We start from the raw sequence: 24,258 nt of genomic DNA, 5'->3' as shown, positions 1-24,258 counted from the left end.
ACCACACACTAGCATCCCTACCATCACACTCACACCATTTAGGTTGAATTTTTTTTTCTATTGCACTGTGGGGGGCAGGACCGACAACCTGGAAAATTGCTTGTAATTCAATCCTATGCCAAATATAGGGAAATGGCTCAAAATTTTGATGGTGTTGAAAATGATCAATTTTGATGCTTTGTGTCTAGGATGAAAGCATAAAATCATTGAAAAAAATATTTTATGCTGTAATGACAGCAGGATCAAATTGGTGAAAAAAGGCCATTTTGAATGGGAGTCAATAGGGGACAAAAACGTCCTTAGGGAGCTGAGAGGAACAAAAAAGTGTACAGCCTTTATAATAGATGGTACAAAGTTGCTGAGTAGAAATAAACAAAATATTAGAAAAAAAAAAATCCCTGGCCAAAAATATTTCAGCTAACATAAGCACAGCCAAAGTTATACACAAAAAAGAGCGTAAAAAAAGTGCGAAAGGACAAAAACGTCCCCAAGAGCACCAAAGGGTTAAAGAAAACTCCTCAATTTTGACTCAATATAATCAAATTAAACTTTTTAAATAAATCTTCTTACACCTTTAAAGCTATTCTTTGCAAACTATGAGCAGATTAATTAGCAATCTTATTTTATTCTATTTTAATATTATTGTTTTCTCCCCTTCCTTCCAGACCCTGACAGTTATTAGACTCAACTGAAAAGTTTACAACTCTGAGATGTGCGTGTATGAGATGTGTTTCTAAATCATTAATGTGCCATGGTATGAGATCAGAGAGTTTACCTCCCGGGGCTGAATGGGGTCTTCTTGAAGAAACCTTCTCTCATGGTCCTTTTATTGCTGTAAGGGTAAACTAATCAGACAGAGGCTTAACACATTTTACGGGATTTTATTCACTAAAGGATTATAACACGTCTGACAGTTCTGACTGCTAAGAGACATTTTAAATGTTTTGATTTTCAAATGTCGTATGGGTGAGATAAATATATTAATATGGTGTCAGAGAGTTGTATTATTTAATTCGTAAACATGTTTGTCTCACTGGAATCTAAATAGAATTGAGCCGTGCTTTTATGGAGAGGTTTGTGCACTTTTAATAAGGTGTTTACATCTAAATACAAAGTTGCTAACACAATGTTTGTTTAGCCGGCCTAATCTTGCCTAATTCAACGTGGGTTTGAGACAACTGCTGCCTTGCCAGCCGAGAGTCTTTATTCTGTGTGCAAACACATAAATATCAGAACAGCGATAGCAAGATGTCCGTTCCCACATGCACTTCTCTCTTCAACATGGCAAATTGCCGACTCAAGAGCGTGTTACTGGCAATGTTATTAAATGTAATTTATACATTGTGATAGTATATTAAAATTGACAATATCTCTCAAAAGTGTTTCTCCCCTTCACTGGTTGCTAGGTTTTATATTTTAGAAATTAACTGTTGAAACAATTGCATTGAAATGCCTATTAAACAAATGAAATGAAATAAAAATACATTAAAATAAAAACTCACATACCTGGATGCAAACACATAAATATCAGCGATGACAAGATGTCCGTTCACACATACACTCCTTTAAAAACACAAAGACACACCAGCGCCAAATGAGATTCCATCATACTGCAAGGAAAACTTCTGAACTGGATATAAAAGTACATTTATACACTAAAACGAGCGTCTTTATGACAGTTAACAGAAACTGCACCCGCCAAGGAATATTATTTACATATTTGTTTCAAGTTTTACCATGTTCTATCACTTTTATAACACTTATTCAGAGGAGCACTGTACATTCCTACCTCTTTCCAGCATGGCAAATCGCCAACTGAAGAGGATAGCGCGAAATTAACAGGGAGTGACCTCGCGGGTAACAACAGAATCACACATCCCAAGGTATCAAAATAAAAGCTCTCAAAACAAATATACATTAATACGTGTATGAAGGAAGAATAACAAATTAAAGGCATAAAAGGATTCTTGGTGAAATATAACTTGTACTCCGGTTACATTTGCACTTTGTGTATTTTCCTTTGAAGACTTTATACTGTACAATACAAAGGAATGTGGTATCGGCAATATTTAGCTAAAATATCCAAATTACTGTCTTTAAAATTTCATTTTTGTGTCATTTAATTTGATGTAATATTAATGTTTTATTTAAGTGTACTTTTACACGTAAAATCCCAACTTGTGCTTCCCTCATTTAGTTATATGTGAATGTTTACAGTGCTATAATAAGGCAATTTATTAAAACTGTAACTTGTAAGCTCCCATTCTGCATGGATTGAACACACTGTTGTTTAATAAAAAAAAATGTTGTCATCGATATTGTGTTTATTTGTTTTTGTTGTTATAATCTAGTTTTAGATTAGAAATATTAACTCCATAAATAATAATAATAATAATAATAAATTTTATTTGTAAAGCACTTTTCATAAAGAATCTCAAAGTGCTACAGAAACCAGAAACAAAAAAAACAAAAGACTAAGAGAAAATAAAATCAGACACGTTAAAATCAGTAGTAGATAAAACAGCTAAAAGAGATTAAATAGCAGAGAGCGAATAAGAACAACTAGGGACGACCTAGGAAAACCTGTCTAAACAAAAAAGTTTTAAGCCCTTTTTTAAAGGTGACCACAGACTGGGGTTGTCGTAGGTGTTCAGGGAGGGAGTTCCAGATGTGGGGGGCAGCGAAGCAGAAGGCTCGGTCTCCCATGGTGCGGAGTCGTGTGCGGGGCTGATGGAGGAGGTTGGTACTTTGAGACCGAAGGTTACGGGTGGATGAGTGAGGGGTAAGGAGGTCTTTGAGGTATTGCGGGGCGTTGCTGTAGATGCAAAGGTGGGTGATGAGGGCGATTTTGTATTGGATTCTTGAGGTTATGGGGAGCCAATGGAGGTCTTGAAGAATGGGGGTGATGTGGTCGTATTTGCGGGTTTTCGTCAGAGTTCGGGCAGCACAGTTCTGAATGAATTGAAGTTTCTGAAGGTGTTTGTTGGGTATGCCGATGAGCAGGCTGTTACAGTAATCAAGTCTGGAGGAGATTAGGGCGTGGACGAGTTTTTCTGCATCAGAGAAAGTGAGGAATGGGCGGAGTTTAGAAATGTTCTTGATATGGAAAAAGCAGGTTTTGTACAGATGTTTGATGTGGCTTACAAAGGTAAGTTGTGGGTCCAGCTTCACACCGAGGTTGGTAACTGAGGTAGAGAGGGGGATGACTTGACCAGAGAAGGAGATGGTGGTTATGGGTGATGACTGGACCTGATGAGGGGTGCCAATTTGTATGGCTTCGGTTTTGGAACTGTTCAGCTGGAGGAAGTTGTGACTCATCCACGCCCTAATCTCCTCCAGGCAGTTGGAGAGGGTTAGAGTAGGTGATGATGAGCAGACCGGGGTTGAACGTAGGTTGGGGTCGGTTCGGAGGTACAACTGAGTGTCATCGGCATAGCAGTGAAAAGAGATGCCGTGCCGGCTGATGACACGACCCAGTGGCAGCATGTACAGGATAAAAAGGAGGGGTCCTAGGACAGATCCTTGGGGGACACCACAAGTAACAGGGGCTGTTTGGGACCTGGCAGATCCCAGGCTGACATACTCTGTCCTGTCAGCGAGGTAAGAAGTGAACCAGTCCAGTGTGGAATGATGGAGACCAATGTCGGTGTGGAGGCGGTTCAGGAGAATATGGTGGTCGACAGTGTCAAAAGCCGCTGAAAGGTCGAGAAGGATGAGCAGGGAGGGGGATCCAGAATCGGCAGAGATGAGAAGGTCATTGGTTACCCTCAACAATGCTGTCTCTGTACTATGGGCAGAACGGAAACCAGATTGAAATATTTCAAACAATGAATGACGTTGTAGATGTTCCTGTAGCTGTACGGCAACAGCTTTTTCAAGCACTTTGGACAGGAATGGAAGATGGGAAATGGGCCGGTAGTTTGAGAGACAATCTGAGTCGAGGTTGGGTTTCTTCAGGAGAGGCTTGATAATGGCAGTTTTGAGTGAGGGCGGGACATGGCCGGAGTTTAACGAGTGGTTTATTATTTGTGTGATAAGAGGGCTTATGACAGACAGGTTTGATTTGATGAGTGTTGTAGGGATGGGATCCAGGGGGGAGGTGGAAGGCTTCATTTTTTTGATGAAACCCTCAACTTCAGTCTGTGTGACTGCAGCAAAGGTGCTGAGAGGTGCTGGTTGAGGGCAGGCAGATGGCAGAAATGGAGCTGGGGAGCCTGAAAGCTGGGACCGGATGGAATTGATCTTTTCTTTGAAAAATACAAGAAACCTGTTGCAGTGTTCTGCTGTGGGTTCTGTATGGGTTTGGTTTTTGGGGTTAAGGAGATAGTTTATGGTGGAAAAAAGCTGTTTTGAATTTCCCGGACTGTTATTGATGATGTTGGAGTAATAGATGGACCGGGCTTCTTTAAGGGCTGCTGCATAGGCCTTCTGGTGATTTTTGTAGGCCAGCTTGTGTACCACCAGGCCAGATGATTTAACACGCCTCTCAATGGCACGGCCAGCAGCCTTCATCTTGCGCAGTTCTTTCGTGAACCAGGGGGCAGAGCGGGAGAAAGACACAGTTCTTGTTTTGAGAGGGGCATGTATATCCAGGAGGCAGTGAAGAGAATGGTTGTAGTGTTCGACCAATTTGTTAACTGATGGAAGGTTGACTGAGGCCAGCAGTTGGAGGTCAGAGTGCAAGATGGCAGGGTTGATGTTTTTTATGTTGCGAAAATGAATATCGCGCTTAGGCTGGGGGGGGTGGTATGGGCAGGAAATGTCCATGGAAATGATGCTGTGATCAGAAACACCCAGGTCATATACTGACAGATTTTTGATGGAGGGAGAGTCCGAGATGACCAGGTCTAAAGTGTGCCCCCTGGTGTGTGTAGGTGCATCAACATGCTGTGTGAGGTTGAGACAGTCCAGTACATGAAGGAAATCAGCTGCCAGGGGGGAGGAGGGATTATCAATGTGAATGTTCATATCACCAAGTATGATGTTATTGGAGGATAGAGAGCAGAGCGAGGTGAGAAGGTCGTGAATCTCTGTGATGAAGGATGGGTGTGGTTTGGGCGGCCGGTAGATCAGTACAGCATTGATATTGGAAGGGGTTTTTGATTTGAAGGCCAGATATTCAAAAGAGGACACATCAGGAAGAGACAGAGGAGACAGCTTGAGAGTGTCGCGGTAAATTACCGCCAGGCCACCACCTCGGCCAGTGCAGCGAGCCCTCTGCAGGTAACTGTATCCGGGGGGGCAGGCTTCATTTAATGCTGAGAAAACCTCAGGTTTGTGCCAGGTCTCAGTGAGGCACATCAGGTCAATATCTTTATCAAGAATGTGATCATGAACCAGGCTTGATTTATTTGACAGGGACTGTGCATTAAAGAGTTCAGTTTTAATGTGTGATTGATCAGTAGACCTCTGGATGGGACAGAGCAGGGTAGGATCAACACCTCTCCTTCCATCACACACAGTATGGCACAGTCTCGCGATGTTCCCGGCGATATTCCTTACCGCGGTGGCTGCACTCTGATGACGTGTCCGCGATGCGACAGGAAGAGCGGCAAGCCAGGTGGATGAGATGGAGCCGGTGTCGGGAGGCTGGATGTAAATAAACTTTCTCCGCGAGCTTCCAGCTTTAAGCTGTGCCAAGGTAGCGGGTCCGTTAACCGGAGTAATCAGCGGCGCTGGCTCCGGGAAGACAGGGCGGATCCATCGGCTGCATACGAGCCGGGCTGAGGGAGAAAATCCTAGGCGCAACTCAGATGAGGAAAATACTCTCAGGTGAGCTTTGAGACGGGCAATCACACCGGCGCGTTTCCCACGTCTTCTAGAGCGCTTTCTCTGGGGGAGAGGGCATGATAGCCGGCATCGGTGTTCGGAGCCGCAGGGTCCGTTGGAGCGTGACTTTTGGTCACGATCCCTCCGGGGAGAGACAGTAGGCAGTCGGCGCAGGTGATCGGGAATGTCCGCCAGCACCGGTGTTTGCTGATCGAAAAGTGGGCGATCAGATGGCAACAGGGACTCAGACCAAGCCCTGAGGTCGAGGAGGGTTTGGCGATCATATGCCAGCAGAGCGGAAACATATCCGAAATCAAAAAGCAATAGGAGCAGGAAAACAAACGTAACAGCGAAAGAGCGAGGCGGACGGCTTGCCATCACGGGCGCCATCTTGCAAAAACAATGATAAAGTAAATGGACTTCACTTATATATCTCTTTTCCCTGGTTTTTCACAGAACCAAAGCGCTTTACATTGTTTTGTACACATTCACCCGTTCACACACACATTCATACACCGATAGCAGCAGCAGCTACCACGCAGGGTGCAAGCTAACTATCAGGAGACATTTAGGGTTCAGTGTCTCTTTGCCCAGGGACACTTGGACGTTTGGCGGAGAGACAGGAGATCGAACCATCCAACCCTAAGATTTGAAGAAAATCTACTGAATTTAATTATTATTTTTTTTTAAATATAAAGAACTAACTTCTTCTAGGGGGCGCTTGTGGTGTAGTGGTTAGAGCAAAATAAATGTACTGTTTCAGAACTTTAATGTCAAACATTAGTACTCAAAAGTCCAGTGTCCATTTGGATAAAACTTCCCATTAATTTACCCTTTCAAAAATGTTCCTATGGAAATCTAGTCAGATTTGTAAGGCTTGCGGTGCAGGGGTGAACAGTGCTAGGGGGCAAATGAACGTGGGTGTGGTCCAATATAGGGTGTTATGACCCGGCTCAGGGAAGCAACATAGAGTACTCAAAAACAAGTTAAGGTGTAAGAAAACGGTGTAGGTGGCAGTTAACGAGGTGAGGGAGGGGCTTCAGGAGAGGCTTCAGGAGCTCTGCAAACAAAGAGCAGATCTACACATGGTATGGTAGGGTCTCTGGGATAATTTTTATGGAAATATGAACAAAAAACTAATTGATTCTGATGATGTCCCAAATGTCAGATCTTGTCCATTGGGGAACACTGGCGACCTTTTGACCTTTACAGTGAATCAAAATCAGTTTTATTAGTATAGCCCAAAATCACAAATACATTTGTCTCAGTGGGCTTTACATTTCATACAATATGATACAATATGATACAATATGACACCCTGCCCTTACACCCTTAGCTCAGCTGAGAAAAAACTTTAAGAAATCTCAGGGAGAGTCGACAAAGTAAGGGATCCCTCTCCCAGGACGGACATACTGCAATAGATGTCATAAGTAGAGAAAATCACGAAGGAATTTGATCATTGACCAGGTGATTACATGGTAATACTAAGTAAATTGCGAATAGTGTGGATGCAGGAAGACTTCAGATGCTGCCAGAGGATCCACACCGTCTCGTCTCCACCAGGTAAAACTAAGGTTTCCATCGCCGGGATTACATCCCACGTCTCCAGGTGGCGTCCTTAACCACTGCAACATCTTTCGCTTTGATGGTCCATTCTCAGATGTTACTGGAGGGGCGACCAGATCCACACCGTCTCGTCACGACCAGGGAAAACTGGAAGAGGACAGACAGGCAACCAATGAGCCAAGCAAAAATGAATTTAAAGATTGAACAAGCAAGCGAGTAGAAAGAGTACTATCCTGATGGACGGTGAATCAGTGCTGATGTGAGGCAATAGCAGGCGGGGAGCATCGGTTCCTAGGACAGCTGATTCCGCACAGAACTCGGAGTCAGTCGAGTAGCATGGAGAGTGCTTGGTAGACAGAGGGAGAGAACCCCCGGGGCAACGCTCAGCCAATCATGGAAGATAGACAGAGGAGAACAAATGTCAGAGAAATGGTATCAGTTATGCAATTTGCGTCGGCAGGACAATTTTTCAGTGCCTAAACATTCAGCCAGAACCAGCAAAGTTGCCTCAGTTTTTATCGACAAACTCGAGATTGAGTGAGAATCATTGCAACTTGATAGCTCAACGAAAAGGATTTGAGATCTAAGAAAAGACTTAGCGAGCCGAGTGTGACCTTTTGACGCTTTTGCCTTTTTGAGTACCTGAACATGCAGCTATAACCACTAAAGTCTGGGCAGTTACTGTTACACATGAAAGAAGTGGAAAAGTATATGAATAAATAATAAATAAAACTGAAAAGTTTTGACTCGGGTACAAAACAGACTCAAAGACAAATGTAATATATTCATGCTTTATTTTTGTTTAATCATCACAAAAATAAAAAATAATCAGCTTCAAGTTTTGTTGATTTCACAGTGTTTATAAGGATTGATTGATTAGTTAACATGGTTAATATTTCTTCAAACAGAATGGATGAATTCAGTTTTCAGATTCCAACTTTACTGTTACATGGACGTTTAATACAATGAATGGATCAGATGTGTGTGAACATACGCTGAGCATTCAAGCAGTTTGACACGTGCAAAGTGCTTCTGCCATCGTTTGCTTTGGTGAGAGCGGACTGTTGCTAATTTTATTTTATTTTTCCTGTACTTGTTAAAAAGTTAACTGTTCCTGACTTTCCCCCGTTAATCTTTCCAATGAAACTAAAATCTCAAAGAATTTGAATTAAATGTTGTGTCCGACGATGTCCATCTCCTTTTTGGAGCAGCCATTTTGTTTAATACACGACACGTACATAAAGTTAGTGAGCATGCTCAGAACAAACCACCAAAGTAATCAAGCCAAATCATTTACATATAATTTTACTTTTGATCAGTTTATCAAAAGCTTTAAATCACCGCTCTGCAACCAAATGAAATGTCATTCTGTTCGTCCTGTTTGTTCAGAATAAGGACTTTCTATGGAACGGTTTCATTCGGTTAGGCCTTAAAAAACGTTTAAATCAGAATTGAAGTGTCCATGTAAACCCAGCTAGTGATTGTTGCTGGTGACAATGATCAGCTGATTTTGTGTTAATGAATAAAATGAATCAGTGAAAGTAAAAAGCTGCGACATCTTCTGCTCCTCAAAACCCTGTAGACAGAAACAGAGAAACATTTATTGATCAGAACCTGAAGACCATGTGTTATCCTTTTTCTACTATACTAAATAGTAGATAGTATAGTGATTGGAACGCAGCCCATGTTCCAGAGAACAACAGATGTGTTTGTTTATATTTTTTAAATACTTTATTTTTGGACTTTTTATCTTTTTTTTAAAGAACTCAAACACACGCAACTGAAAAAGTGAACACAAAAACAAAAAACAAAATAAATTTAACGACTAACATGGCGTACTACTTAACAGGTTTCTAAGGAACTTGTTTAGACTAAAAAGGTAAATGTTAAGCAGAAAAAGTCAACGAGGTGTCATGTAGGTCCCTTCAGTGCTGTTATATAGTCCAGGAAAGGCTGTTTAAACTTCTCTGCTTTCCCTGAAATCTCAACACGCATTTCATCCATATATAAAGTGCTGGAGAACTTAAGATGTATTGAGTATTGGAGGGAAATACTCACAGCTGATTGGTCCAACAGCGACAGGAAGCTGATAGGAGGAGGCTGCAGACCGAGCCCGACGCCTTGAACAGTTCTTAAAAACAGAGAAGAAGATTTTATAGATTATTTTCAAGTTTATTAATAGAGAAAGTTTATCAACAGACATTAAGACAATAATAAAAACATATATTAGGGCTGTCAAAGTTTATACGTTTATAAATTGCTCCTGATAGTCGGCTTTCACCCTAAAATAATAAAACTAATATTTATTATATGTCAGAATGTTATGTGTTTATGAGGACAGGAGGACAGGTACACTCACAGGGCTGCAGGGGGCGCTAATACCTTAGAACAGCATGACGCAAAATAATAACTGTTTTGAAACCTTGACTGTTTCAAACTGCATACAACCTTTTACTTTTATATTATTATATTACATTATTACTGCTTATACCATAGTCTGTGTGAATACTCTATTCTGATTGGCTGGAGTACATTCCATGGGTGTGGATTAACTTCTGATGTATGGACACCTATGGAACTGTTTACATTCTGTCCACTGCGTCGCCGGCTCGCCGCTGATTAAACTGTGTTGATAAGGGATTTGGGATTTATAAAGCCTAAAATATCCTGCCGTGCAATAGCCTCTGGACACCACAGGATGGCGCTCGAGTCGTAACACAAGAGCTGTAGTAACGATAGTAGTACAATAAAGTGGCTAAACTTAATGTCCTCTGGTTAAACGTCAATGGTTATCTCGTTAAAAAGGTGAGTAAGACCCCTGTTTAATTTGACAAAAGGTTTGTAACTGAGTTTACATGTGTTTAGCCACCAAAGACCGGCTTCACTGTCTATCTGGACATAGGCTACTGCTGTCAGTCAGTCACTGCCTCACGTAACTTCAGGCTGTAGCCCGTAATACACATGTTCGCCAGTCACATTCTCCGTGAAATGCGTTATTTATTTTGGGGGAAATGCTTTGTTAGCTCGGTGGAACTGTTGTTAAACATGTTGGGTGATTACATTTACTGTTTGTACAGCGTGCGCAATGTTTTTTGACTTTGTATATTGCTAGCATAACAGTAGGTCTGTGGCTAACAGCTGCCGCAGTCTCCCGTTGCTCGTATTATCCCCGGTCCGACTTCCCAGTACAATTTGAACGCACCGTTAAAGCCAAATTATGTCGTTGCCAGGTCGTATCCTTGGTTGTTCCTATTGACTGGAGTACTGAACTACGTTTTCATTACATAAGAACCTTATGGGTTTGCAATGGGTATTCCAGTTATTATACGGGGTCTCGGGCGTTGCTGTGGAAACAAGTTGTTATTCGTTCGAAACAAATCTAGTTTCGTTCAAAAAAAATCTAATTTGATCGCAAAAAGGCATGAAAATATAACTGATTGGTCTAATTATTATTTTTATTAGTAGGTGACTATGGTATAAGCGGGTTAATGCCCTTCGAGGTGTCCAGGTATCAGGGATTAATGGACTTCGTGAAGGCAACTGTCCTCCGCTGCGCGTCGGACAGTTCTCGCCTCCACGGTGTCCATTAACTCCTGATACCTGGACACCTCGTCGGGCATTAACCCTTACATATAACCGGTATAACTTGAAAGCGGTCATCGGGCCCATTGCTCAGACAGGTGCACTCACAGGGCTGCAGGAGGCGCTGCTCCGGTCACACATGCTGATTCTGCAGTGCAGGTAAACGTCCTCATACGTCCCTTGGTACAGGAAGAACAGAGCAGAGAAACGAGCTCGCCGCGAAGCACCGCTCTCAATCACCTTCACATGGCGCCGGTCAACGGGACACCTGGAGGGAGACAATCACACAGCAGCTCAAATCTGTTGTTATCTCCAATATACATATATAATATACATTGAGAGGGACACATCCCCCCAGTATTTAAATATGCTCAAAATGCCCCCCCTCCCACCCCAACATAGATATGAAAAACATAGATGAATAAGAAAACTGCTATACCTCGAGAGGCACACATCATCAAAATAATTATTGATTTTTGAAATATAATTTAGAATGACACGGAATTAGTTTTCCAAATTTCAAAAAAAAAATTGGAGATTTGATCCAACCCCCATGTCAATTCCATGGCTATGGCCTTGGTTAGCTCAAATTTTACTTTGAAAATCTGCCATCTAACTGGCAAGAAGGATGATTATCTGAAACCCATATACTGACTATAAGTCGACAAGTTTTCACATTCACTCCAACACAGTTAGTTTGATAACAGCAACATCTAGTGGACGTTGGAGGAACTGCAGTCTGCTCATTACTTAAAAACACATTTGGTAAAAATAAGCTAAAAAGCCTGTTTACAGAGATAGCAGTTTGTGGTGGTCACCTGCTCTGGATGAGGAAGTGTCTGTGTGCGTCACTGGCGTTGGGAGAGTTTGTGACGTAGCAGGTTTCCAGCAGCAGCCCGAAGCCGTCGTATTCAGTGTTGTTCACGGATACGCCAACGTGCAGGGCGGAGCCAAGCGGCAGGCGGACCGGCCCGGCGGGGAACGCCTCGCTGAAGTCCGGCCTCGTGTACAGAGTCATGGAGGCTCTGGTGGGATCGCCTGAACTCACCACACCCTCCCCACTGGCCCTGTTAAGAAGACCATGTCAACAACCAACAACACTCAATGAGAAGGTAAGAACACACAAAACTGGGATGAATGTTTGTTAATAGACTTGTAGAGGTGTACTCAATAGATCAGGGGCTGCCTTCCACTAACAGACAGAAAGTGGGGAGGGTCCGGTCTGACTGGAGGCTAGATTGATGACTACATGAACCAATCAGGGGCTGCCTTCCACTAACAGACAGAAAGTGGGGAGGGTCCGGTCTGACTGGAGGCTAGATTGATGACTACATGAACCAATCAGGGGCTGCCTTCCACTAACAGACAGAAAGTGGGGAGGGTCTGGTCTGACTGGAGGCTAGATTGATGACTACATGAACCAATCAGAGGCTGCCTTCCACTAACAGACAGACAGTGGGAGGGTCTGGTCTGACTGGAGGCTAGATTGATGACTACATGAACCAATCAGGGGCTGCCTTCCACTAACAGACAGAGAGTGGGGAGGGTCTGGTCTGACTGGAGGCTAGATTGATGACTACATGAACCAATCAGGGGCTGCCTTCCACAGTGATGCGGTGAAGGTGGTGAACTCACAGCGGCTGGTAACTGATGGCGGTGTCCAGGCTGGTGATGTCATCCAGCGGGAAGATGCAGGAGAACTGGAAACTCCTCGGGACGTGGATCGATTCCTTGGTCAGACCGGGGGGGTACACGAACACAATGTTGGTGTACAGGACATGGGTCCCGTTGTTCTGTAAAGAAAAAGATAATTTTTGGGTGTTTTTGCATGTTTATTAGACAGAGTGGAGAGACAGAGATGAAATGGGGACTGAGCCTCTATGGTATGGACTCTTACCACTACGGTTTGACATTGACATTTGTTAAGGCTAATGATTGTTTTCAGATCTTGTTTGGTCATCAACACGTTGACCTGATGATGGCGCTTGAGGATATATGAAGTTATTACAGTTCATTATTATTTGATAATATTTCAGAAGTATGAGAAGAGCTGAGAATGCAGGAGTTTGTGTTCAAGTCCCTCAGTGGAAGCAGCAAAGGAGACAAAGACCTGAGAAAGGTGGACAAGTCCGTCCTCAGTTTCCTGTGTAGAGACGCAGCACTGCCAGAAGGGGCCTTGCAGATGTGACAGCATGGGAGAAGGAGTTGGCAATGATCCAGGTGGATTCTGCCCTTAACCCTGCAGACGATATCACACACAGGAAGACTCTGTTCTGGTCCACCAAGCCATCTGTGGTCCCGATGGAGGGAGAAGCTGAGCTAGAGAAGAGAACTTTCTGGCCCCTGACCCACTCTTGTCCTGACTGCAGGAGGTGGACAGCCCGACTCACAGTGCCCAAGACTTCAGCCTGAGGCACGGCTGCACTTATTAAAGCCCCTTTCTATTCAACAGGTGTAGACAACGCAAGCATGTCCTGACTCTTTCTAAATGGCTCATCCCAGACTCACACGCATTCCAAGCATTGCATCCTGTCTTAAAGGATCAGCTAGCTGCCCACCAGAGTAGAGTAGAGTAGAGTAGAGTAGAGTAGAGTAGAGTAGAGTAGGGTAGAGTAGAGTAGAGTAGAGTAGAGTAGAGTAGAGTAGAGTAGAGTAGAGTAGAGTAGGGTAGAGTAGAGTAGAGTAGAGTAGAGTAGAGTAGAGACAGTACCATGTAGTGGGAAAGCGCCTCATGTGTGTGCCAGTTTAATGTCTAGTTATTTAGCCCCCTAGTGATAAATACCCAGATAGGACCTGGGCAGGACATGGTAGACCTGTTGGGAAATCTGATCCTCACTGTGTGGTGATCACAGCTGGCTGCTGTGTGCGTTCCTCCTCCTCCTTCTGCCACTCCCCCTGTCTGTCTCACACCTGCATCTTCAATCAACACACCTACATCTACTCCTGGTTCCCCTGCAACGATTGCCAGATCGTACCTCTCACTCCAGTGGTAATTATACGTGCCTGGCTCCAGTAAATTTTTCTCCCTCGCTCTCTCTCTCATCTCCTGTTGTTTTTGTGATCGTCCTCCTAACTTGTGTTTCCTCTGCCTGCAGTATTCCGGACGACTACCTCCCGCCTGCCTACCTGCCTCACTACACCCCGGCTTCCTCATTCATTCACCACCAGCTTCCCCACCTCAGTTCAATAAACCTTTTTCATCAATCCTACTCTGCCTCTGTCTGCTCTTGGGTCCAGTATCTAATCGTAACACACTGACCTTCACCACGTTTCCACAGACGTCCCTCCTTCGGTCCACCAGGTAGGACATGGTCTCCGGGCCGTCCACCTGCTCGTGGCAGCGCGGGTCGATCAGGTGAGCAGAGGAGGCGTTCAGCCCTAGATTCCCCAGGAACTTCTTCCCCACCGTCAGACGCAGCTGGTCCCGTCCACACACCAACTCTGGCTCTGGAACAAGGCATTGTGGGAATTAGAGTCTTTTCAACTTCAACAACATGTCGACAGATTTTATAGTACACAAACCACAGCTCAATCAGACATGTTTTTGAAGTAGTCAGATTTTTTGTGAAAGTTTCTAACTGGAAAGAAAAATATATTGAATGGGACATTAAATAAAAATCTAACTATTTTTAGGTCAGAATCATGAAGGTAATTTATAATTACCAACTCCAAAGTGAATATGATTATATCCTCTCTTAATGGCTCAAGGGCAAGGGATGTATATGGGATGGACACAGTATTTATTAAAGCTCATAAGGAGGCACTCATCCCTTCCATCTCAAATATTGTAAATTGTTCCATAAATGAAGGAGTATTTCCTAGCTCCTGGAAGACTGCTATAATTACACCAGTATTCAAATCAGGAGATCACACTGTCATTAGCAACTACAGACCCATAAGCATTCTTCCAGCCGTATCAAAAATTGCAGAAAAATGGATTTCTGAACAGATCACAGTGCATTTAAATACAGGTTCCTTCCCATTACATCCTATGCAATTCGGGTTTAGAAAACATCATTCTACAGAAACAGCAAATTGTTTTCTTTTGGAAAATATTAGGGCTAAATTGGATAAGGGTGGAGTAGTGGGGGCTGTTTTACTTGATTTAAAGAAAGCTTTTGATTTGGTTAATCATGAGGTCTTAATTACGAAGTTATCAAAGTTTAATGTTTCACCTGATGTCATCAAATGGATAAAATCACACCTTACAGAGAGGAAACAATGTGTTCGAATGGATCATAACATTTCACAAATAGCTGAAGTTTGTGTGGGTCTACCCCAAGGTTCCATTTTGGGTCCCTTGTTATTCAGTCTATTTATTAATGACCTACCTGAAGTCTGTCCACCTACTGTCACCTGTCAGATGTACGCTGATGATACAGTCATATATCTACATGCTAAAAACAAGAAGCAAGCTGCAGAAGAACTATCAGCTGCAATGGTCAATATTTCAAATTGGTTAGCAAACTCCTGTCTGCATCTAAATGTTGAAAAAACTGTATGTATGTTCCTTTCAAAATCTGCAAACAGCGATCCAGATCCAGACGTGACAGTAGAAGGGAGAAGACTCTCAGTGGTCCAAGAAATCAAGTACCTGGGAATAATGATAGATTCTAAGCTAACTTTCAAAACACAAGTTAAAAAGTCCTAAACAAAATCAAATTCAACTTATCAAATATCAGACACATCAGGAATAATCTAACTACAGAGGCCTCAAGATTGTTCCTTCATGCTATGATTTTCTCACATATTAATTACTGTCTTACCAGCTGGTCACAGGACGGACCACATTACGCTCAGTTGAAACACGTTTTAAACAGGCCTTGAAAACGCTAGATAAAAAATCAAATTCATATCACCATTGTAAAATCTTGATAAAATATGATTTGTTAAACTGGGAAAACATGATTAAGTTGGCAGACATTCTACTTGTATATAAAATATTTCATGGTATGGCTCCACCTCCGCTAAAGGAATTTGTTAAACAAAGTATAAACTCTTCCACCAGAGCATCCACAAGAGGGGATTGTAAAATACCATATAGAAAAAGTTATTTTGTGCAGTCAGCCTTTTCCTATCGAGCAGCACATACTTGGAATACCATACCCACAGAACTAAGGAACATTACATCACTCAAATCCTTCTCAAAATCAATAAAAACTGGTTACTGACAAATCAAATATGCGTCCTTGATAATCTGGGATAGTATGTTTGTCTTTGTGTTTACTAATTGTGTTTTTGTCTGCATTCAAGCTCCTTGTATGCTCCTTGTCTGTGCTTTTTGTCTTTCTTTAAATGCTTATGTGTGTTTTAACGTGCTATATGTTCATGCATCTGTGTCTGTTTGCTACTTGCTTCATGTTTTTCACACATCACCAACCTGTTATGGGCTGGAAAAGTTATTGTGTCATTTTACTTGTCTGTGCTTGTGTCATTTCGTTTTTGTGCTTATTTGTTGTATTTTTGTAGTTTTCTTTTTGTTTCTTTTAAGCGACCTGCCTGCCAGGGACTACAGGTGAACATTAGCATCAGCCTGCATGGCTAAATCTGGCACATTTACATGTTGAACATTAGTGCTCATGTTTATCAATGTGCGTTGTCCCTTCTAAATAAAGAAATCTTATAATCATAAAGGCTCCAGCTTAATATCACCCCCCCCCCCCCCCCCCCAAATAGACCATGCTATTTTCAATCCCTTAAGTGGACGACTGAATTGTGGATGTTTAATAGTCACTCACAGGGCGCTCCGGTGGTGTAGTGGATAGAGCGCGTACCATATTGGCTCCAGCCTTTGTTGCAGTGGTCACGGGTTCAAATTCGACCCATGGACCTTTACTGCAGGTCATCCCCCCTCTCTCTCTCTCTCTCTCTCTGTCTCTGTCTCTCTCTCTCTCTCTCTTTGTCTCCCCATTTTAACTCTGTACGATCTAATAAAGCTTGAAAATGCCAAAAAACAAAGCTTTAAAAAAAATAGTCACTTACTCTTAGGTACACACCTCCAGTTGATGGTGTCATTGCTGAAACAGGTCTCAGCTGCAGTGCAGGTATCACACACAGGTATTTGTGTGTTGACATCTGATGAGGAACACAAAACAAATGAGTCCACTAGAGAATCTGATGGAACCAAAGGTCTAAATTATCCTCAGGGCATGACCATCTTCTGACACAGATAATGGAATGAGGAGTCTATTTGCTGTCAGTCTGATGTAAAGATAAACTAGACTTTACTTTGTGCTTTAGCAGCTGAAGCCTCTGGATCTTTATCTTAGCATTTGGCTCAACCTTGATACCACAGTGTGACGCATAGAAGGAATACTTGTTGCTTACCTGCACAGTATGTTGCATGGCACACAGTGGAGTTTATGAACTTGTAGACGTAGTAGTTTCCTGCGCAGGCTTTCACATGGATTGGGTTTTGCTTGTAGAGGCAGCAGCCTCCCGTATAGCTGCCACAGACAGGGACCAGTTTGATGCCTTCAGAGCGCAGCGGGTGGGGCGTCGTCAGCCACAGTGGAACAGAAGTTCCACACATGTCTTTCTGAATGCATCTCTCTGGCATCTGAACGCTGCTGCTACCGAGGAACAGACGGTACCAGCCCTGAAAGTGCAGGCCACCATAGTCTGGGCGGTCGCAGTGACGAGACCCTGATATCCCCCTGACGTCCGTGGCTCTCCAGGCGTCGTCTAGCGGCGTGTAACGATCACACGGGTCGATGCAGCGAGATGTGCCGTCCACCAGGAGGCAGTCCTGACCTGCAGGGCACGGTCTGCCGCCGCAGGAAAATGTCACAGAGCTGGTTTGGGCCGCGGAGCGCTGTGGTAGATCAACCTACATGGAAAAGAAGTTTTGAAAAAAATGTGCTGTTATAAATCAGTGGTCACCAGCATGGACCTATTGGTTAAATAAAGGTTATTATAATGAAAATAAACCTATGAGGAGAAATCCAAAAGAGACATAAACACAAACTGGTCTTAATGTGAGGAACACTTAAAGCCCCTGTTTACCCATATCCACAAAATCCTTCTAACTATGTCATTTCGTTTCATGATAGTATCAGAGAAGTGCTTCCTCTGGACACGGCCCCTCAGCCCAAAAGTCAAACGGTAAAGACACCTTGTGTAAAACGGAATCAAAATATCTCCTAGTACTTTTAGTTTGAGCTACCACATACGACCTAAGCATACAAGGTCAGTGCTCTTTGCATATTTCTCAACAGTGGAATCCTTCCAACAAAAAGTATTTGACAGAATTCATTCAAAATACACTGTTAAGACTTGCCTTATAATGTTAATATGGAGTTCAAACCAACTTGTATGTTCATGTAAACCAGTGGTATTCACTATTTTTTTCAGGAGAGCCGCACTGACAGGACAAAGTCAGCAGGAGAGCCATTTTTACCGCAAAGTATCAAAAGCTATAAATCCAGTCATACATAAGCATGCCTGCTTATTAATATGTAATTTTTGAACCAGTATTTCCCACAGAATTTTGTGAAACTGAGGGAACCCAGTCCTTAGAGGGGAAGAACATTTGGTACCTTTTAACCCAGAATGCATCAATCTGGTGCACTTTTGGAGGAAAATTAAGAGTTGTGTGACTGTGTAGGCTACTAATTTCTGGAATAATTTGGAGACACTGGATCACATAACATCAAAGCTATTGAAGAATAAATGATTATCCTACTTTTTATTCAAATATTTGTAAAAAAAAAAAATTATGAATGACATATTCAATCAACATGGGTGTGTTAATATAATACACCCCTGGAATACATTTTGTTTTACGCATCAATCTGGTGCACTATGAGAGGAAAATTAAGAGGCTAATTCAACTGTGTCCTATGTGAGCTGTTTAGCAGCCTATTATTTTTCTGGAATAATTCAGAATAATAATTGGGAACCCTGCCTGATCAAAGTGAACATACAATATGCAGTTTAGCCAAAACACTTAATTTTCCTCGTTTGTGGAGCTTTTTATCTGTCCTGATGCCCAACTGGTTATTACTAGAAATCTATCAATGTTCAGCACATGTTCAATCACTTTCAGTCCTTATAACACCAGTAACCTAGCCTGGAAATCCAGACCCTGATATCTTGAACGATAGAGGGTCTGGCGACGATCAATTGTAATTTCCAACTCAAGGGGCGGCTCCTACTCGTGCATTTCAAATGCCACTGCACGCAGTTGGATAGCACTACAACCAATCAGAGCGATGCACAAGGCGACGTAAGCCCCTTTCGTTTAGCGAACAGCTGTTAAACTGTTAAATTAAACGTTTGCCGTTGTCGGTCGGCAAAATAGAACATTCCACTTACTTGCTAATGAAAGATTTGAGTGCCGTCTTCCAAATCGTAAAGGGTCGAGGCCAAAGCAGTCTCAAACTCACACAACATATCCGCAGCCATCTCTGACTGGCTTCGACGTCGCATGCACGTCACTGTCGTCATCCGGTTACGTCCGCCCCAGAGTACCATATAAAGGGCTCTGGCGCGCCCATATGAGATAGAACCAATTGAAACGTGAGCCCAGATTTCTGGTCTTCTTGATAAGCTTCAACGGAGCGTGTCCAGACCAACACGCGCAGCAAATTTAATTTGCCAGTGCCTAGTGGCAGGTCTGGGAATGCCAGGCTACCAGTAACCAGCATGAAATGTTGAAATCGCATCCAAGCTATCGTTGTTGCGGTACCGTGCGTATGGTTGCCAGGTTGTTAGTGTCCTCCAATTTAGCGATATAAAACGAGATATATTTTTTGCAAATTATTTAATATATTCCATGTTCGTGAGCATGCTTGTGATAGACGGCATGCATAACATATTTTTATTGACTGTGAGTTATTTTTTTCCCCCACAGCCCAATCTATCCAAGAGCACATTCTCCCTTGTAATGCATGAAAACCGCAAATCTGGCAACCCCGCTGTCAGTCAGCGTACGGCTGAGCAAGTTTAAAGATATTTTCTAGTCTGTATTTCCACCTTGTGCCGTTGTTGACTTATTCTTTTATTACTTATTTGTAAGAGAGCAGCCACGTTAGTTTAACAGATTTGATGTTATAGATCTGCCTGTTTTTAATGGTTTTATGAAATATCTGTATTAAAGCTACTACGAGTAAAATGGCACGTTGGCGACACCTTTGAACAAAAGCGGTAGTATTTTTACGACGCCAGCTGTCGTGAAGCTGTTTTCTAGCTCGTGCCGGGCATGCAAGATTCAAATAATCAGGAAGCAATATAGTGCATGTCCGTGTGTTGAAAGTGTGAGGGCACCGGACTCTTTTCGGCTCCGTGAGAGAGTGGTTAGTGACACACCATCAACTAATGCCAGTAAGTGCTAAACACACCTGATTGCAATGAGTTGATGCATTGTCACCTCTCACGGAGCTGAGCGAGTCCCCGTGTCCTCACACAAAGCGAATGAACGAGAGACGGCAGTTAGTTAGTATGGATCACGATGAGGTAATGTGTTTATGTTGTTGTAAATAATGACTATTTCAGATGAATAATGGTCATCTGATGATGCTGGTGAGGCAAAGTAAACTTTGTTTTAGTAGGCTACCGCTCATTCATTTAGGAGTAAACACTGCAGTCTAGGTTCGCTCCGTGAAATTGTGTATACGTTGCTTGGCAACGCCCTCCCGCCCGCCTATCACTCTCCCTTTTAGCTTTTCTTCATTGCATTCTCTTTTTTTTCTTTGATGGTTCAGCCCCGTTATCAGTCATCTTGACGACAAATAACTGTCTCAAACAAGGCTCCCGCTCCCCTTCCCTCACCTGGAGCCATAGGCTTCTCAAATCGCGTTCCTGCACCACACTGAAATCTGCGACCAATACGGATATGTGACCATAGAGCATGCACGCGTGAACCGAAAATTGGACTGGGTGTAAGACCAGATCAAATGCAGTAATAAAAACTATATAAAAACGTCTTTCTTTGCACTGATGGTCTTGTTTGCTGTTAAAGGTAATTTATGATTATGAGAGGAAACATGAGGCTGTTTAAAAGATATTTAAATGTTATTCGTTGCCGCTTTAACTGCATGATCATATCACAGTATTTTTTTACTGCCATGCGAGCCGCACATAGAAGCTTGGCGAGCTGCATGCGGGCGGCTCGCGAGCCGCGCTATAAGTAACGCTGATGTAAACAGACTAGTCTGTCTATCTATCTATCTATCTCTCCATCTGTCTTAGTAGACTAGTATTCATTTGTTTGAGTATAACAATATGGAGTTCAAACTGTTGTGAAATGCTAATTTTTTATTTTTTAAAGCGATTAGTTGCAATTATTAACTATTAATCGGTTGACAGCCCCAGTGGCGTTTCCAGGACATTGTGACTGAGGCGGCCAAGGTGGGACACAGGCCTAGAGTGGGGGGGCCAAGGTGGGACACAGACCTAGAGTGGGGTGGTCATCGCACACCTGAATGAATGGCATCATGTGATATGCTGTATAAACAATGCAAAGAGGATTTATAATAAAAAAATCCCCAAATCATGTAAGCATCCATTGTAATGTTTGTTTAAGGACCATGTTATTGGGGAAACTTACCAAATATCTTGCTAAAAAAATAAAACCTTTATTTATGAAATTCTGCCACGCACACTTATGCCGTTTTCAAAATCTTTGCTGACCAGAGACCAGTTCTAGTGGCCACAGTCCTACCATTACTGTAGTATTTGGAAATTGCAAACTGGTCCTATATCAGAGGATTAGCTGTTAGCATTGATTTATCAGTGTTTGTGTGATGAACGTGGACAACTACAGTACCTACCAGAAAAAGAAAAAAATACATAATCTCTGAACTAGGCTGCCTATCAGGAAAAAATAATAATAATTAAAAAAAAATGTTTTAAACAGGGCCCTAAAATCGCCACTCCAATAAAGAATTGTTAAAAATATTTTAAAAAAGTGCTGTTATAAATCCGTAGTCACCAGCATGGACCTATTGGTTAAATGAAGGCTATTATAATGATAATAAGCATGGACCTATTGGTTAAATGAAGGCTATTATAATGATAATAAGCATGGACCTATTGGTTAAATAAAGGTTATTATAATGATAATAAGCATGGACCTATTGGTTAAATAAAGGTTATTATAATGATAATAAGCATGGACCTATTGGTTAAATGAAGGTTATTATAATGATAATAAGCATGGACCTATTGGTTAGATAAAGGTTATTATAATGATAATAATATATTACCAGGCAGGAGAAGGAGCCTTTGGTGTTGTGGCAGCGTTCCCCGGGCCCACATGGAGTCTGAGGCAGAAAACACTCGTCGATGTCCACGCAGCCCTGCAGAGCCGACCAGCGGTAGCCCTGGCTGCAGCAGCCTGAAATCAAAAATTAAATTTAATGCCAACGTCATCAAGGCACTATAGCAAACGTAGGATGTAATGGAAGTCCTGACCACAACTCACATTGATATACTACCAATAGCTTTGTGAAGTGTGTCTTTATACTCTTGATAACAAAATCTTAAGATTTGCCACTTAACGACCCCTCTCCAAGTAAAGGGCAAACTAAACATGTCAGACCTTTGTAAAGGAAGACATATACTTTGTTCGAGGCCTTATTTTGAGAATATTAAATTCAATGTCTGCACACACACACACACACACACACACACACACACACACACACACACACACACACACACCTTGGTTACAGGAGCTTGGGTCGTAGCAGGTGAAGCCGTCTCCCACCCAACCGTCGTCACAGCGACAGGACACAGCCACAGTCTCAACACTGTTGTCATGGACTCTGTTGTCATGGACGCATCGAGCCCGGTGGTGACACGCGTCACAGCTGGTTGCTACGGAGCCCGAGGACACGCCCACTTTTAATACAAAGGATAAGGGAAGTGTTAGAGCCGCTTATAGAATATTACATTATTATTATCTCTTCTTATTATAAGGATTACATTTGCATTTATTTTTATAGCTCTTAATTTAGAATTTAAGTAATATAGTATTTTGAGTTGTCAGATATAACAGCTTGTGAAACCTTGACAGAGAGGCTCAGATATAACAGGTTGTGAAGCCTTCTCAGAGAGGCTCAGATATAACAGCTTGTGAAGCCTTCACAGAGAGGCTCAGATATAACAGCTTGTGAAGCCTTCACAGAGAGGCTCAGATATAACAGCTTGTGAAGCCTTCACAGAGAGGCTCAGATATAACAGCTTGTGAAGCCCCTTCTCAGAGAGGCTCAGATATAACAGCTTGTGAAGCCTTCACAGAGAGGCTCAGATATAACAGGTTGTGAAGCCTTCACAGAGAGGCTCAGATATAACAGCTTGTGAAGCCTTCTCAGAGAGTAGAACCAGTGTGTGGACTCACCGCTGGTCTGAGCTGAACAGGCAGCCACGAGCAGCAGCAGCATCACACTCATGATCCGGTAGAACATCTTCAATCACCTCACTGTTGGAGAGGGAAAATAAAATAAAATAAAAAAATAAAATAAAATAAAATAAAATAAAATAAAATAAAATAAAATAAAATAAAATAAAATAAAATAAAATAAAATAAAATAAAATAAAATAAAATAAAATAAAATAAAATATCAATTAAATTAAATTAAATTAAATTAAATTGTAAAGTAAAGTTTAATTTTTTCATTTATTTTTTCATTTAACTTTTATTTATCCTCCAGAGACCAGTTGAGGGGTGACCCTCATTTACTATTGCGTTGAGTTCAAAACAAATTCAAAGGAAAAACAACAATACATAAACAATATTCAATGCAAATACATCAAATACACAACAACAGGTGAAGAGAAAAAAACTATTGAAACATTTACACAGTGGTGAAGAGTGGCAGCAATTAAAATGAAATGGGTGAAAGTACAATATAGCCTAATTAAAACAGTTACAGGTAGAGTTTGGCAGATTTAAGATAGTTTGTTTAATTTAAATTGGTTAAAGGATATGAAGGTATTTAGTTTAATTTGTTAAAAGTAAAGCAAAGTGAAATTAAATTAAATTTAAATTTTATTTTATTTATTTTATTTTATTTTATTTTATTTTATTTTATTTTATTTTATTTTATTTTATTTTATTTTATTTTATTTTATTTTATTTTATTTTATTTTATTTTATTTTAATTCACACTTTCTCTCTCTCTCACACACACACACACTATCATCTTCTTCGTTTGTTTTCTTTACTGTTATGTTATGCACGTTTTGACCACATGGTGGCAGCACAGTGACAGTGACTATCGATTAGTACCATTTTATTTCTACATTAGTCATAAACTGCTTAAAGTTACATTAGTTTAATCAAATGTGATTTAATAATTAACAGCCAAAGGCCTGTGTGCAGCAGGATAGTGCCAC

At 41.8% G+C, this 24,258-nt stretch overlaps 2 protein-coding genes across 2 annotated transcripts in view; both read right to left on the bottom strand.

Annotated features, from left to right (window-relative positions):
- LOC307271014 (CYFIP-related Rac1 interactor B-like) overlaps positions 1-24,258 on the bottom strand; it is a 132,510-nt gene that overhangs the window by 80,758 nt on the left and 27,494 nt on the right. The window lies entirely within an intron of this gene.
- On the bottom strand, positions 8,904-23,327 carry LOC307271017 (pancreatic secretory granule membrane major glycoprotein GP2-like; the record flags this gene model as incomplete). The annotated part of the gene is made up of 12 exons (XM_080054903.1): positions 8,904-8,911; positions 9,394-9,466; positions 11,026-11,185; positions 11,736-11,984; positions 12,553-12,710; positions 13,107-13,280; positions 14,177-14,364; positions 16,900-16,992; positions 17,245-17,746; positions 22,125-22,255; positions 22,582-22,761; positions 23,261-23,327. The coding sequence occupies 12 exons, from the start codon at positions 23,325-23,327 to the stop codon at positions 8,904-8,906; spliced, it is 1,983 nt and encodes a 660-aa protein (XP_079911029.1).

The sequence above is a fragment of the Ammodytes marinus genome (genome assembly GCF_949987685.1).
Source record: "Ammodytes marinus genome assembly, contig: scaffold_47, whole genome shotgun sequence".
In the NCBI taxonomy this organism is placed as follows: domain Eukaryota; kingdom Metazoa; phylum Chordata; class Actinopteri; order Uranoscopiformes; family Ammodytidae; genus Ammodytes; species Ammodytes marinus.
Note: the sequence above shows the minus strand (reverse complement) of the source record. Positions and strands in the feature narration are given on the sequence as shown.